The 15,930-nt window shown below is 42.8% G+C and overlaps 1 protein-coding gene across 11 annotated transcripts in view; it reads left to right on the forward strand.

The window, feature by feature from the left end:
* Positions 1-1,989: 1,989 nt before the first annotated feature.
* Positions 1,990-15,930, forward strand: part of LOC144720985 (band 3 anion transport protein-like) — a 68,439-nt gene continuing 54,498 nt past the window's right edge. For 2 of the 11 annotated variants that reach the window (XM_078598222.1, XM_078598232.1), the window contains exons 1-3: positions 2,118-2,598; positions 7,686-7,947; positions 8,446-8,516. In XM_078598222.1, coding sequence (XP_078454348.1) covers positions 8,448-8,516 — 69 coding nt within the window. In that variant the 5' untranslated portion in view covers positions 2,118-2,598; positions 7,686-7,947; positions 8,446-8,447. Of the gene's footprint in view, positions 2,094-2,117; positions 2,599-3,148; positions 3,263-5,186; positions 5,306-7,685; positions 7,948-8,445; positions 8,517-15,930 lie in introns of those variants that run through there. The other 9 variants (XM_078598225.1, XM_078598230.1, XM_078598227.1 and 6 more) reach the window with 9 other exon arrangements.

The raw sequence follows: 15,930 nt of genomic DNA on the forward strand, positions 1-15,930 counted from the left end.
TGGAATGTGAATTAAAAAATAAAGGTTTTATTGGATAACCAGTCTGGATAAAAAAATTAGTTTTTGTAAATTGTGTTCCTTTTTAAGTGTATGTTTCATCATCGTTATTGGACATGATCTGCCCACTGCTGGAAAGAAAGCCTGCTCACGTGATCGTCACCTTTCATGGGCTTGTGATGCCATACATCCGTCCGTTGCTTTTCAAATTCCATGTTGGGCCGTCCCTCCTTTGGCTGTCCCCCCATCGTTAGTCTCGATCAAGTGTTCTATGTTGAAATTTTTAATTATTAACGTACACTGAAATACATCCTCGCTGGCCTAAATAACATCCGTTTAGTGTATGCCTAAGGCGACAGCGCTACCGTCAATTTGTAATGGCAGCCTATCCAGGGCCAACCTCCACCCTTGTTTGTTAACTCGATAGAATGACAAAATGTAATTGAAAGAATAAGACGAGAAAAATGTTATAGGTTCTCGACGAGACGACATGTCAAAATCTGATATATTTATCCGCCTAGGTCTCATCCATACTGTTGTGTTGAACCACCATACATACTGAAGGTCAAAACTTCTCTTTTTGCTTATTCCCTTGTTACCTATCGATGTTTGCGATTCCCTTTCATCATCTCTGTTCGGTAATTATCACCTTGTGCAAGTCAAGAAAATGTATGAACTCATCGTAATGGGCCGTCCCTAAATGACGTCACGCGATTTTTGACCCCCCGTCGTCGCACGGCGTCGCTAAAAGACCCCCCTTAAATATGACGTCACAAAGCTCTGCCCCCCCCCCCCCAAATAAAACATGCTTCAAATCGCTTTAAACTATTGTCATTGTAGTGCCTATTTAATGTGGCGCTGCACTCTTACGTTGTAGGAGAAAACCTTTATTAAAAAGTATAATTAAGTAGAACGTGTTTATATTTATTTAAAGTTGCGCATTTTGATGTGACGTCACATTTCTTAACCCCCCCCTCGTCACATGTCTGACCCCCCCCCCCAGGTGCGTGACGTCATTTATGGACGACCCCGAACCTCTTTTTGCAACCTACTGGTTTCTAGCCCCTCGTCTCTTTACGTACGTGGTTTCTGTGCTCGGTGATAGTTATTTAGCAATGCCAAATGTACTCGTGGCACCCACAGTGGCTAACCCCTGGGTTGAACCCGGTTTATTGTGATTTATTGTGTTTGCGTGTGTGCCACGTGTTCATAACGTGGGCATTTATGGGTTTTGTTCGAATGGCTCACGCGCCACGTGCCGGGCCAGATGATTGCGTCGGCAGCATCATAAATCCCTCTCATTATTGCGAGAGCCGCGGAACAACAACGCGCCGCTGTTGACGCATAAAAAAAAACACTCGACGATACATACTCAGCGCGGCAAAAATAAACGTGTCGTTCACAAGTCGAAGTTTACAAACGCACTATCCGTAACGTGAACTACGGCAAGATGAACACGCGGATGTATTGGCACGGTTGGCTACGTACGGTGCGAAAGAAGTTCAACATTCTACATTTATCTCCACGTTTCCTTACAAGTATTGGGATCCACGGTTGCACACTGGGAAATCCTAGGATGGAATTGTCCATTTGAATTATGATTATCTCCGTGCAGGACACGCAAATCTCTGTGTGTGTTCTCCCACCGTCGGTATAAGGGGCCGTCCATAAATGACGTCACGCACCTAGGGGGTGGGGGGGGTCAGACATTTGTGACGAGTGCAGCGCCACATTAAATCCGCAATACAATGACAATAGTTTAAAGCGATTTGTTTTAGAATTTTTTTGGGGGGGGGGGGCAGGGCTTTGTGATGTCATAATTGAGGGGGGGGGGGGGTCTGACTTTTTGTGACGCCGTGTGACGAAGGGGGGGGGGTCAAAAATCGTCCAAAATCGCTTGACGTCATTTATGGGCGGCTCCTAACCCCGTGCATCTTTGAGCAACCGCGACACACGCAACACTTTGTGGATGGTCTTGCTGCTGGGGTCCCCTCCATCTTCCCCCCCCCCCTTAGTCGCTGATCACGTGGCAGGGAAGAGCTGCACGCCGCACGCATGGCGGCTATGGGAGGGATGCGCTGAGCGCGTTCATTACGGTACAAACTCCACATCCACACTCGCTCCTCTCCCCCTCTCGCTGTCGCACGCACAAACACACACATTGTGTCGTGGTCGTAACGTGTGTGTGTGTGGTGTGTGCGTAGCGGAACAACGAAGATAGCCTCAACCTTGGACGTTATTCTCAGCACGTGCAGTAGTAGATTATGGTGTCTCTTATCGCTCTTTCATTATTATTTTTATTCTTTTGATGTTTTTTTTGTAATTCGCCCGGATGCTACATTTGTTGCGTTTCGTCGCAATGCCGGGTTCATTGCGGCAGTAGGACGCTGCGCTGTTATACCCGAGTTCGATTCGTGGTGGCCACGGCTCACATTAGTGGCATCTGAACAATACATCCACCACCTTCACCAGCCGTCGTGAAGTATAGTCAAACGATTCCTTCATCCAGCAGTGGACTGACCAAGGACTGTGTGTGTGTGCAAGGTGTAGCTGATGTGCAGGGCGCCTCTGCTGCTGTGCCGGTGTGCCAATCTCCAGCCGGTAAGAAGTGTCTCCACGTCTTTACGATAGAATATTGTGGTGGTGGTGGTTGAGGCAATCCAATGATAACGATTCGCACCTGAACTCTGTGCGCGTGTGTAAGTGGCGGACTATTCTGTTTGAGTGTAGAATATACAACACACTTGACACGCGCTTCCGTGAAATGTCTTAAGTCGTATTTCAAGTATTGTGTGTGGTGTGTGTACGTGGTACTGTATGCGTGCACGTGTACTGCGGGAGTCACGTGAAAAGCACGTGTAGTTGTGTACTGTACAATGCACACTGCTCTCCCATTCAAACGCGCTGTAATTGGTGGAAGACAACAATATAATGATGTGATCCTGCGCCTTAACGGGAACAAGAGCAACCTCCGTGCCTCCAGAGCTGGTAGGGATTAGGTTTGAACAGCTGTCCGGGGGGAGCATTTAGTGCTGATCTGTATTGTAGCAATTTGTTAAGCCGCGTGTTTACGTACGGGTATAGACGTGGCTGTGGAGTCGGTGGTGCAGTGGGTTGGCACACTGCGCTTCTGTATTAACCCGTATTAAAGATCGATTCGGAGACACGGAACAACATCAGCGGTGGATGACATCAGAAGCGGTGCTGCTGGGCTTATTAGCCCCGTTCACCAACCCGCACTGAACAGCGTGGTGGAAACTGAAAAGTATGGTATAAAATAAAATTAAAACCCCATTACTGACATCTGTTTTTAGTATCCCCCCTTGCATGCAATGGATTCGGGCGACAATTGCGACCGTAAAGTAAAAAAAAATCACCAAATTGTGAATAACATCGCCACCCTGAGTCGTGATAATTTACCAAGACGCAGCAGTGCCGGATTAAGCACGTGCGGGGCCTGGAGCAAATGTTATAAAGGGGCCCTAAATAAATAAAAACACAAATATTAAAACACAAATTTGTAACTTGCATAATAAAGTAATTGTATTTATTTGTTTGCTATACAGCCAGATAATACGACAAATCGCTAACTTTAAACACCCAGTCCATAAAAGTTGAAGACCGTATTGTACTAGAGTAATAGAGCAAGTGCAGAATAATTGAACCGGAATTGATAGCTTGAAAGCATTTAGCGCGGGGCCCGTAGCATATGCTACTCATGCTACTAGGATAATCCGGCACTGCCAATACGTCTGTCTGTGGAGCCGATGGGCAATGCGTCTAAAGTGGGCCCGTATCCACTCATTTTGGCTGTGCGTGAATGAGACTGGCACAGAGATGAGATCAAGGGCATTCATGATGGTTACTGTTCTAATCTCTCGCATGGCAATATTTTCCAGGAGCTAAATGGCAATGTGTTGAATGAACGCAGACAAATGGTTTACAATATGGTACACATACTCTTAGGTTTTTTCGGTAAAGTCACGTAGGTAAAATGAAAATAAAATCAAAATCAAATAATAATACATGAAAATAAATCAATTAAATCACGACGAAAATAACTGTAGATAACTGCAGTTGTTTTGCTGTGCCTTTTTACACCTGATGAAGGAAGCTTGTGTTGCCTCCAAAACGTCGTGATTTAATTGATTTATTTTCATTTATTACTATTTTATTTTTTACCTACGTGACTTTACCGAATAAACCTAAGGGTATGAATCCTTGCAGTCACGAAAGCTTCAAATCTAGAAAGATATGGTACACAGTTTGTGTTGCATGGCCGCAATCACACTCCTGTGACGTGTCTGTCATGTTCCATTCATTAAGAAGATGTCAACGTCGGCCTGGTAATATTCTGAAGCGGTTAACGGTTCCACCAGTGTCTTCAAAAAATGGGGTCGTCCATAAATGACGTCACGCACCTAGGGGAGAGGGGGGGTCAGACATTTGTGACGAGGGGGGGGGGTGTTGAGAAATGTGACGTCACGTAAAAATGCGCAACTTTAAATAAATATAGACAACACGTTCTACTTAATTAAATAGACTTTTTAATAAATGTTTTCTCCTACAACATCAGAGTGCAGCGGCACATTAAATGCGCACTACAATGACAATAGTTGAAAGCGATTTGAAGCATGTTTTATTTTTTTTGGGGGGGGGGGATCTGAACTTTGTGACATATTTGACGCCGCATGACGATGGGGGGGGGTAAAAAATCGTCCAAAATCGCGTGATGTCATTTATGGATGTCCCTAATGTCAAACCAGTAGGTGCGATGTTTGGATCACGAATGATGTGTTTATTCAGGCATCATTGCTGTGAATTGAATTGGCCAAACATCCCAATACAGGGTCCCTCTGAAAATAACTCTTGAGACGCAGCTTTTACCAGTGAAATATTGGGAATTGCTACGGTTGCCTTTAAAACGCTATTGGTTGTGTTAGAATGTTTAGTTTCTTCTGAAATGCCAGCATGGAGTTTTTTTGTTGTTGTTGAAAGTCTGCACTTTCACCGAACATTGATTGCCGCTGAAGCTTTCATTAAATTTTGCTGCTTCAGTGCATGTTGTAAATGTAATGCATTTTTCAAAGAATGCAGATCGTGCTTTTTCACAGATTAAATCATGTATACATATTTCATTATTGATACCATTTCTGACTCTTACTATTATTTCTGAATCTTATTACAAGACATCTGACTGGCATGGAAGAGTACCAAAAATACCATCTCGAGGAGCTGTCCAGAGCTCCCTCTAATGGAAGGCCCTTTCTCCGGCAGTGGCTGAATATTGTAAGCCTACAGTATTCAGGTACTGCATAATGCTACATGCTGGGTGATCCATTTATAAATACCCCACTAAAATTATCGAGATAAAATATTGTATTTCAGAACCTCTCTCTCCATGTAATATTTGGGGCAATTGCTTTGACAATATTCATCAGCTTCTTTGAGATGGAATCACCGTTGAGAATGATGAGAAATCAGCAGAGAATCTATGGATGGATTTCTCTGTATATACAGTGGACTGTACCAACAGTGTTTCATATGCACATTATCGTGATGTACACAGCGTAGAATGTGCGTCGCTCTGCAGTGGGTGTCAAACAGTGATAGGAATTTGGCGGGAGCTGCTCCCCTTTAATGTGAGTGGAAAGTGGAGGCATGCATGTAACATGGCCCTTGTGCTGCCTATACGCATGCAGCACCCTTGCTGTTCCCTTTATACATTCCTCCTGGTGCAGTGTGTTCACTGAACCAAGAGGATATTCCCGCTAATGCTGTTTAGCCATTGCAAAGGAATAAACCCTTGTGCCCTGGCAGCTTTGCCAACGCTTGGCATCTCCAAGCTAAGGAACATTGCTCCATTCTGTGTGCAGCCGGACAGAGAGAGTCCCCTACACATACACGGTGTGTTCTATCCATATTTACTATCAGCTCTTAGCCAATGGAATTTTGACATCCTATCGAGGTGAGGCAACACCAATCAGGGAAATTCAGTGCTGCGTATACTTTTCTTCTTACTGGAATCTCCCATTGTGCATGATAAAGCAAAATCCTCTGTCTCAGCTGGAGTCGGGCCACACCACATCGGTATCTCATTAATCTGCTGGTTCACTGCGATGATTCACTGTTGGTGACGTGTCGCGAAATGAAAGTGGCCTCATGAATTCACTTTGATAGACCAAGTCCCATGTAGGCAGTTAGGGTTTCTTTGTACATGCACACCCTGTGAAATGAAGGATTCGTCATTCAAACGGCTGCTGCTAGCGTTGGGAGTGGCACATGAATGCTAATGTGGCATGTTATTTGTTTTCTTGTGTTTAAAACCGTTTGTGCTCACCTGGTATGCTGCCTAAAATAATCCACGCCTACGCCTGTGGTTTAGGAGAAATGCTGCTGGGATTCATCCACCTTTTCACACTTTCTCATGATACTTGCAGTCAGAGCTACAACTGAGATGCATTGGGTTTTCCTGATGGCTTGTGTACCAACTAAGGGGCCATCCATTTAGTATGTACGCTTGCGTATGGGGGGTCCACTGACAATGTACGTACCCATAGGAAACGGGGGGGGGGGGGTGGTGAAGCCTTGATAATAATTTGTCTACATTGGCCTTCAAATGAGTTAGATAGTCTGGCGGTGGACTATCTGTTTGAGTAAACACGTTAATATTATGCGTACTGGGAGGGGGGAAGGGGTGAAGTTTTGATAGATTTTGTGTGTACGCACTAAATGGATGGCCACTAAGCTGTTTAAAACGGTTACATTCGAGAATAGTTGCATGAATACTATAATTTTAGTATTCGTATGGGGGCAGCAAATTAAAAATATGGGTTTGCATTTGGGGTAAAAAATATATGCAATCTTTTTAATGAGTGTGTGTGTGTATGTGGGGAGCGGTGGCGCAGTGGTTAGCATGCTTCGTTACAAACACAGCAACCATTGTTCGATTCCAGCTCATGGCCAACACCGGTGACGATTATCTAAAGCAATCCTGGGCCTCCCCTAGGTCGACTCGGGCTCAAATGAGTACCTCGTGCAGTGTGTAAACATCGCCACTGGGAAGACAAAGGCGGCCGTGCGTGGTGCTGGCCAACCACCCCCTTGTGTGACGTGCCGGCTTTCATAGGTGCTTGCCAACAGCACTTGCCCCAATAGTCTGCTAAGGCTATATGGGGGGTCTTTGTAATACACAGGAAAACCATGTCGATTAGCAGTTTTTCTTTCCTCTGCAGTAGTGTAATTTGCAGAAGTATAAGATCTTAAGCTTAAAATATATAAAGTCACGTGTCCCATTTTGTTTACAAATCATGTGACTGCAGGAAAAGAAACACGTGCGCTGTGTTAATCTTTAATACTTTGCAGCCTTTTTCGTGTCTGCATGCTTGCGTACTCGCGGACACTTTCAGCGGCGTCACAGAGTAAACTTCACCTTGCAATGTCCGCAAAGAAAATCTCATCCTACGATTCACAAAGGGGCCACGGTGCTAGTGTCAATAAGTGAGGTTTGCGGATCAGTGCTTGGTTGTGTAGCGCATCACGATGGTATGTTTGATGATTATAATTAATGTGCTTTATATGTTGCTCTCACTCCCTTATTGTTAGTAACATAATTTGTGCTCTGCCCAAAGTGCCAGATTTCTTGTGTAACGTTTGACAGCTTGCACTGCGTCTGTTTTTCTTTTCAGATTATGCGGACTCTGGTATGTGCGTCTTGGTCCGACGTCAACACCGTGAGGGTGGAGTCTCGCTCGCCTGTATGGGCCCTGCCCCTCCACTGACTTGTGGCCGGCCCTGCTCCATGCTTTGGCTGCCATAGTAAAGCGATCGATGACTCGGACCTGCCAGAGCGTTGATAAAGAGCTACACGGTCAATGCTGAACACAGGAGTGCAGTGTGCCTGTCAGCACGTGACCCATCAACCTCCAGCCTTTAGTGGCTGAACTTTAGGTGAGTAACAACACGAATGGAAAATAGAGGTAGTCGGTTCTATTCCATCTGCTGGTGCTGTCGTTGAAACAATTGTGCAAGTTTCTTAAATTCCCTTTGCAGTAGTCCATTTGGCAGGATAAATGGGTACAGCAGAGTTAGTCCATTAGCAGATGGGGTACTGTAGGAGTATTCTCACTTCTTCCAAGACATCTGACCAGCATGGAAAGCATTCCAAATTACCTGTGAGAGATGCTGTTTAAAATTCCCTCAGAGTGGAGGGCCTTCCGCCAGTAGTGGCAGGGGAAATAAATGCGGGGCTGCTCCTCTATTTTCACAAGCAGACGAAAGCTATACAGACTTGTAATCGCGCTACACTGGAGTTAACATCTCCATTGCTTGTAAACACCAACCTGTCTGGCTTAACACGTGCGCACGTGAATTCCTGCTGTTTATAAGCATACCGTCGCTCATCAGGCTGAATATTAATTGTGGTTTATATTGATGTATTTAAATCAGAGATGAATCGCCGCGAGCGGAGACAAGAGATGGACTTTGCAAACAGCGCCTCCAGCCCCGCCATGTTTCCGGTTAGTCTTCGCACGCGTCTTTACAGTTGTCTGCTATAAATAATATCCATTTTGACTTGCCGGCGTGCACGGCTCGTCACTCATGCCGTGCACAACTCTTTGTGATGGCGCAGGGTAGAAGGTTTGAATGTTTTGATGTGAAGTGGAAGTCCTCAATAAGGTATGTGGTGAAGCAGGTAACGCAGGTAGTGACTTGTTGCCGTTCAGGATGTTTAAAGAAGGTTGTGGAGGCCCTCGGGGCGCTGCGGTGGTGAGATGTTAACTACCTCGCCTGGTATACAGGAGGACATGGGTTCGATCCCCACCCTGACGCTTGTATATTTGGAGTTTGCGTGTTCTTCTCCGGGTCCTCGGGTTTTTCCCCTCCACATATAGAAACATGCGTTTTTACAGTATTTGGCTGCTATAAATTTCCACGTGGTAAGCTACTTCATTGTGCTATCATTTGTGGCTATGTCGCTTCTGAAAAACAGCTATAAAGCTCAGTGGGCCTGACCTGGTCAAATAAAAAATAGTTTATGGTTTTAAATAAGTTTTATATTAACAGCTAGAAAGGACAGTTGCTTAGAGTAATGTGTGTTCGTAGTGGAGATGCACTTATATATTGAGTTTGGTGATTGCTGCATAAGCCAATACTTGGATGAAGGGATAGGAGAAAAGGCTTTGAAAGTTGCAGGTCTCATCAAGGATAGTTTTTAGATGACGAAAACAGATAGAAATCAGTAGTGAATACGAATTTACAATGCATTGTTTCACTCATTACACACAAAGTACTTGCCACAAATGAACCACAATACCTTGCTGATCTCGTCAATAAAGATACATCCTCGCAGCGGCTTTCGGCTAGCCATCAAACACAAATGGCCACTGCATTGCACTGATGGATGCGCTTCTGCGACCATCTGGAAAGTTCATCCTTCCGATACTAATGCAATTAAAAATATCCTCTATTAAAGCCTGGCGATCGGTTTGTCTGTTTGTCCATCAACTGAAAAGGGTTGAAAGTTATTATTTGTTTGTAACGATAGGGCATAATTAGGACGACCTAAAACATCGTGGGCTGTCAAGAATGAAGGATGACTAATAGCGTAGTCATTGTTATCTTATCCGTAAGGCATAGCAGGTAATCTACACGAATTAAAAAACGAGTTAAAAACTTGGTAAAAATAGAGGTGCAAAACCTATCAATGCCAATTAGAAATGCTTTATAATAACTGGAGGTAAATGCAGATACATTGTGATTTAAATATGCAGCATGTGTTTGACATATGTTTTGACCTTTATTAATATTAATGTAACGGTTTAAAACATTTCGGAGCAAGACAAAGTCAGAGGAAGTGAATCAGTTTCGAAGAAATCATTTTGGCTCATTACTGTTTTTGCTCATGTTTTGAGATATGTATGTGTTATATTGGTTACACTGCGAATTACATCATTAGCCCCGAGGTGTAAGGCATATCCATTTCAGACGTGTTGTGGGTACTGATGAAAGTCTATTAGATTAAATATCGACAATAAATTCACGTTTAACTATCTCGTCATCCTGTTGTCTGGCACCACTGCTCGTGTGTTCTACAGTAAGTGGTAGTTCTGCAATCTCACATCCACATTTCAGACATTTTAAATATGTGAGTAATCGTTACTAAAATCATGAAGTGGACATTTTTCGTTGGAATAGTTGGTCAACAAAAAAAAGGTAGAAATCGGTTCTGCCTTAATGTAAGGTAGAAATGCTCATTCAATTGTACAATTAAATAATATGGTGGTGGACATGTAGATTGATTTTTGTCGCCCACGCTCGGATGGTGATGGTGCATTCATATCTGTGTGTCCAAACCATTGTTTCATATGCCACGAATTTTTTTTTTTAAACCATGGATAATTACTTTTAAAATACCCGATATGTATTGTTAGGATAACTTTAATTTTTTACTGATGTTTCCTAATTTATTCTTACAGTATTGTAGAGTATTGCATTGTAGAAGGAACATAGTTGAGCTCATTCACTTTGCTCCTAAGTGTAACAAATTGAGCCATCCCTATTTATCACGGGACCATTTAAAGAAAAATTGTTGTTGATTGTTCTTAACTCCACAACTCCTGTTTAGAGTTCCACAAATGCTCAATGCCTGGACCTTTGCGTAATTCATTTTTGACACCGTTTACATAAATACAGACAAAGCGTAGCTTTGTCGCTGTATTAAAAATAAAATCGGCAGGATACTACCAAGTTCTTTTTTTTCCCACAGAACTTTGTAATGTTTGTAAATGCAAAACTCCTGAGCTTTTTTGATGTATAAAAATCGAGCCACATTTTGCTCAGATGACAAGCACATCGCAAGTGTGTGGATGTTTTTAGAATGATACAACGACGCTGTTCGCTTTTGATACAAGGTAAATCATCATCGGCCATGATCAATCCGAAACTGGATGAATGCCTTCCAAAGCTGCCACCATCTCTTATGATCTTGCCGTGCAACAAACAATCCAGCGGCACTTACACATTTACGTGTTTCATCGCTCCATCTCCTTGGGAGAAACCCTCTCGGGCGTGTTCCGTTCCTCGATTAACCACTCCGTTATAATCCTTGACCATCGTCCATCATTCTAGCGCCATATCATGTCGTCATAGTCCCCTTGACTTTTCCTAACAGTTTGCTTGGTGTTGTGGAGCGTATAGCTTTAAGCAATGTTTTAGAACACTGACGCAAACGCTCAGGAGATTCCAGAGGACAACCGGAGCTCAAACAAAAGCATCGATTTTGAGACAATGCTGTCAACATCATTGTGAACGATGGTATTTAAAAAAATATTGTTTCTCACTGTTACTTAGGTTACTTTTGATGTTCTTTACAATTTTCCTTACAAAGGCATCTTCCTAGACGTATTTTTTTTTTATTGCAGAAGTCTAAAGCTGCAACGATGCGTGTTTTGTTGTTGCTGATTAAAATTGCATTCCTCATGGGTCCTTAAGAGGATTGACAGTCGCAATAAGCAGATTAGAGCACTCAAAAGTAAAATTACCTGGATGGGAACGAATTATTCGGGCACAATTGTGCATTTAAAACGATCCCGTGTAAGCTGTGCATTACAGCACCTACCGGATTCCAGGACGATTAGCGTGACCGACTTTGCTAAATCTTGCGTGACTTCATAACTTCTACAAAATGTCACATTGACAGGGAGAGACATCCGATGTTCTTGCGGCATGAGTAATCGGCTCGTACATTAATGAGCCTGACCTTTCGGACAACCTGTTGTGCTCGCTAAAGTTATTCAATTTCGATTTAAAGCTTTCGTGACTGCAGGGATTCATCTTCTTGGTTCTTTCGGTAAAGTCACGTAGAAGGGAAGTAATAAAATAATAAAAATAAATAAAACATAAAACATAATAAAACAATTCTCACTTATTTTATTATGTTTTATTTTTATTATTTTATTACTTCCCTTCTACGTGACTTTACCGAAAGAACCAGGAAAAAGTTATTCAACCTTGACGTGAAAAGATGTTTCCATAATATTGCATTGGGACAAATGCGGTGTGAACGTGTGTATAATATATTTAGATGTGTGTTTCCCCCCCACCCCCGACCCTCCTCGCCCCCTACAAAGCTATAAATACCATGAAATCTCTTAAAGAGTATTTGCTAAAGTTTAAATTCATGCATGAGCTACATCTTATTTACGTGCCCCTTAGTGTTTGTGCCGCCATAAGCAGTGCCTTTCAAAATCGTATGGTTCTTGTTGTTGTGGAACACGTACATTTTTTTTACTTTAGCGACACATGCTGAAGCCCGTTTATTTACTGTCACCTTCTCGTCTTTAACCTCCCTCCCCCCCCTCCACACGAGACGTCCTACTAACCACCAGCCCAGTTTTTGGCAAACAAAACACCGCCACTCCGCCAAGCAAGCTTTACGCAACGCAAGTGAGAGCTGGATCTTACTTACTCCTCTTCGCTCCCTGTGGAGCATAAGGCCGCAACAAGCCCACGCCATGCTGGACGGTCTTTAGCAGCTTTCTCTGCTTCACCCCAAGACAGGCCCAAGAGCTACCCGTGGTAAAACTGGAATGCCGCGACGTGCATGCAGATTGTGCTTGCACGCACGCATGCGAATGCCTGCACGGATGATCTACCAAACGTGTTGAAGTGCTTCTGCGTGCAAATTCCAGGCAGGCGGTGCCAACGTTTACGTAAACTAATGTTGCGAGCGGAGCTCACCTCTGACAATCAAGGTTCTTTAAATGGAAAAGTCCCGTGGCTCTTGCGATGAACCGTTGAGCTGTTCGAAAAGCTCTTGGTGGGGCATTTATGCTTCTATCTGCGGCGTAACTTATTGGGACTTTGCAGATTGCTCGAGCATGGTGCAGGTACATGAGAAAAAAGGGGTTCAAGTTGCAATAAAAACATGGATATAGTGATACCAAAGTTGCTGACAGCACATCACTCGGCTTATTTTGGATAGATGTTGAGATGCCATTACTGGTTTTGTGCATATTCTGCAGAATATTTATTTGAATGGCGAATGATTGGGGTATTATTTGGATTCCGTATGAATTTTTCACGACTGCCGCATGGAATTGAAAATCCTGCCGTGGCTCAATTTGGTGCCCGTCTCCTCATCATGTGGACTCCTGTAATAAATTCCCTTGGCCAAAGCACCACATAGCTTTTGGTAGTGTACGACCTTCAACCCTGATTTGATCTCTCTCGCTCTCCAGTGATGTTGCCTGCCACAGCAGTTTGTGCTGAAAAAGCAAAGCAGAAGCTCTTAAAAAGTTTTTTTTTGTAATCTCGTGGAGCCACCGTTATTAACTGCAGTTGAATTGCTAGCACATGTAAATGAGCAATTGGTGTTATTGTAATTGCAAATTGTTCCTGCCAGTGCCAGTCGGATTTTGTTCAGGTCTTCTGTGGCACAAAACACAACTGAATATAATTGCCTGTTGTTAGACCATTTGAATAAATCGAATGTAGTTTGGGGCACATACATTCCGTGAAACTATACTACCATTTTGGAAGCAAATTCTGTGGATTTATTAGATTAATCCCCCCCCTTCCCAAACAGTGACAATTTTACATAAAAAATGAATAAGTTTTTGTTTAGCGTTTACATCCTGTTTGTGTTGTCTGTATCATTTGTTCTGCTTTTTTCGTTCCACTCGAAGAAAGGTATATTAGGTTATCATTGTCAAAAAGTTATTTAAGAATCGAATTGTGATTTGGTATACGATTCGATTATTCTATGTCTTGTTTTTACCATGTCATTGTTTCGTTTTACGCCCTCTATTAGCCCTAATGTAATAGCATATGATTTGCACACATTGTCATAATCGATACACAATTGCACCCCAAGTGTTTCACCAATAGATGCACAAACTCCTGAAATACAATCTAGAAAGTTGGGCAGTGGTTCACTGGTTAGCAGTGGTTATCACAATGCACTTTTACCCTGGCGATCAGAGTTTAATGATTCCTGGCCACTGCTAACGTAAGTGGTGAGTGATATCTGAAACGTAGCTTCGTTTGGAATATATATATCTGTCTAGCTGGGGCTTCAATTCAGAAGACCAGCTTGTGGGACCTGTGTGGTAAGACCAATTTGATGAGGCCTTTCTTGACTCTGCCAATAAAATCTCTTAGGAGGCTTGTTCAGTGCTCATAATATCGTCCATCAAGCTGCTGCCCACAACACATCCTGTCCGCTGGATATTTACAAGTTGCACAAGCTGCGCTAACCAGATAGAGCCAAATGACGCATGCCTGTGCTTCCTTTTGTATCTAATATCTGCTTGGACCGCATTAAAAAAAACTGCACAATTTACCATTGAAACTTGCAAACATACAGGGGTTTTGTAAATTGATATCTGACTGCTTTTAACGATTCTTAGTTGTAAACAACCTCTCATTGAGTTGTTGTTGAACATTTTGGGTAAAGAGTAAGGTAAAACGGACCTCAAACCTGAGCCCGGTGTCGATAAAGCTTACACAACTACCATATGGTCACACGCACATGCATACCAACCTAATTATAAGGCCACACCGCAAACTTTTTATTTGAATTAGAGGGAATAATTGGAGATTACGGCATGAGCATAACTCCATCCAGCGCCCTCCGCATGTACAGTATTTTATACTGCCAGATAATATTGGTCTGGAAAACCAATAAACCCATGGGCTAAACTTTTGTTTTTATTATATGTGGAGACAGGAAATTAAGAATTATACTTATCTGTTATATACCTTGTGGAATGTGTCCTCGAGTGAATGAGCTTCTCCTGGCTGAATACAGAAACCTGTTTAGTGTTACCTTACTAATTGATTTACTTGGTGTGCAACGATGCACAAGTTATGCGATTCTTACGCTCGCAATACAATCTTGCGTGTGAGAAACGTTTACGATTTATTCAAGTTATTTGTGAATTATATGCTGACGGTAGAACGTATTCGCCATCTTGGATTGGCTAACATCGTCATTATAATAACCAATGAGATATTTGTAGAACATAACAGAGAAGGCTGTAAAGTTGCAGTGAAGATAATATGAGCAGAATAAAAGTCCTATATGGTATGGTGGTATGTATGCTAAAAAAAAATTAGGATGGAAACTACCTGGAAAGTTGTAATGCAATATGTACTGTATAGCTAAGGCAAATGTTGATAGCAGAATAGGATCAAAATTTACGTAAATGTATGTATGTTGAACTGCTTCCGCACCGTACGTAGCCAACCGTGATAATCAGAGGTGCAATTAGCACCTCCGATTGAGGCAAATGAGAGCAATATCGGGTTGTTTTGGAGAACTAAACCTGAACACGAAAAGCAACATAATGTGCTTGAATAAGAAATTGTTCATTTGGTGCATAGTTCCAATTGTGACTCGTGGAAAATAAAAACCCAATACTTTTGACAACATGCAACAAAAGCCGAAAAATAAGATTAGCAGATGAATGCTTTGCATTGTACTGAGAAACAGGAACATGTTTTTCGGGAAATGGATCACAAATCAGAGACATCGGTTTTGACTTCAGGAAATTCAGTGGGCTTGGACAGGGCACATCACTAGATGGACACAACTTGTGATGGAATGGCAGTCTGAGGAAAGAAAATGTTTGAGAGGATGGCCATTCCGGAGCATTTATGTGGAGAGTTGAGATGGATTGTGGCATTGCAGGACCATGATGAATGGCAACACCCTGGGGAGGTCTTCATATAGCAGTGGGAAAAAAAATATCTGATTATAATATGCTGATTTAGGCTGAGAGCACAAACCTGGTGCATTGCTTCACGGTAATAAGTTCATGGGTTCAATTCCCCTGTTCTGTATGGAGTTTCTCCGGATTCTCCAGTTTCCTCCCTTAGCTAAAAACACAATGTAACTGATGTTGGCCAAACATTCCAATCCTGAAAAAC

The sequence above is a fragment of the Lampetra planeri genome, chromosome 10 (genome assembly GCF_965212315.1).
Source record: "Lampetra planeri chromosome 10, kcLamPlan1.2.h2, whole genome shotgun sequence".
Taxonomy (NCBI): domain Eukaryota; kingdom Metazoa; phylum Chordata; class Hyperoartia; order Petromyzontiformes; family Petromyzontidae; genus Lampetra; species Lampetra planeri.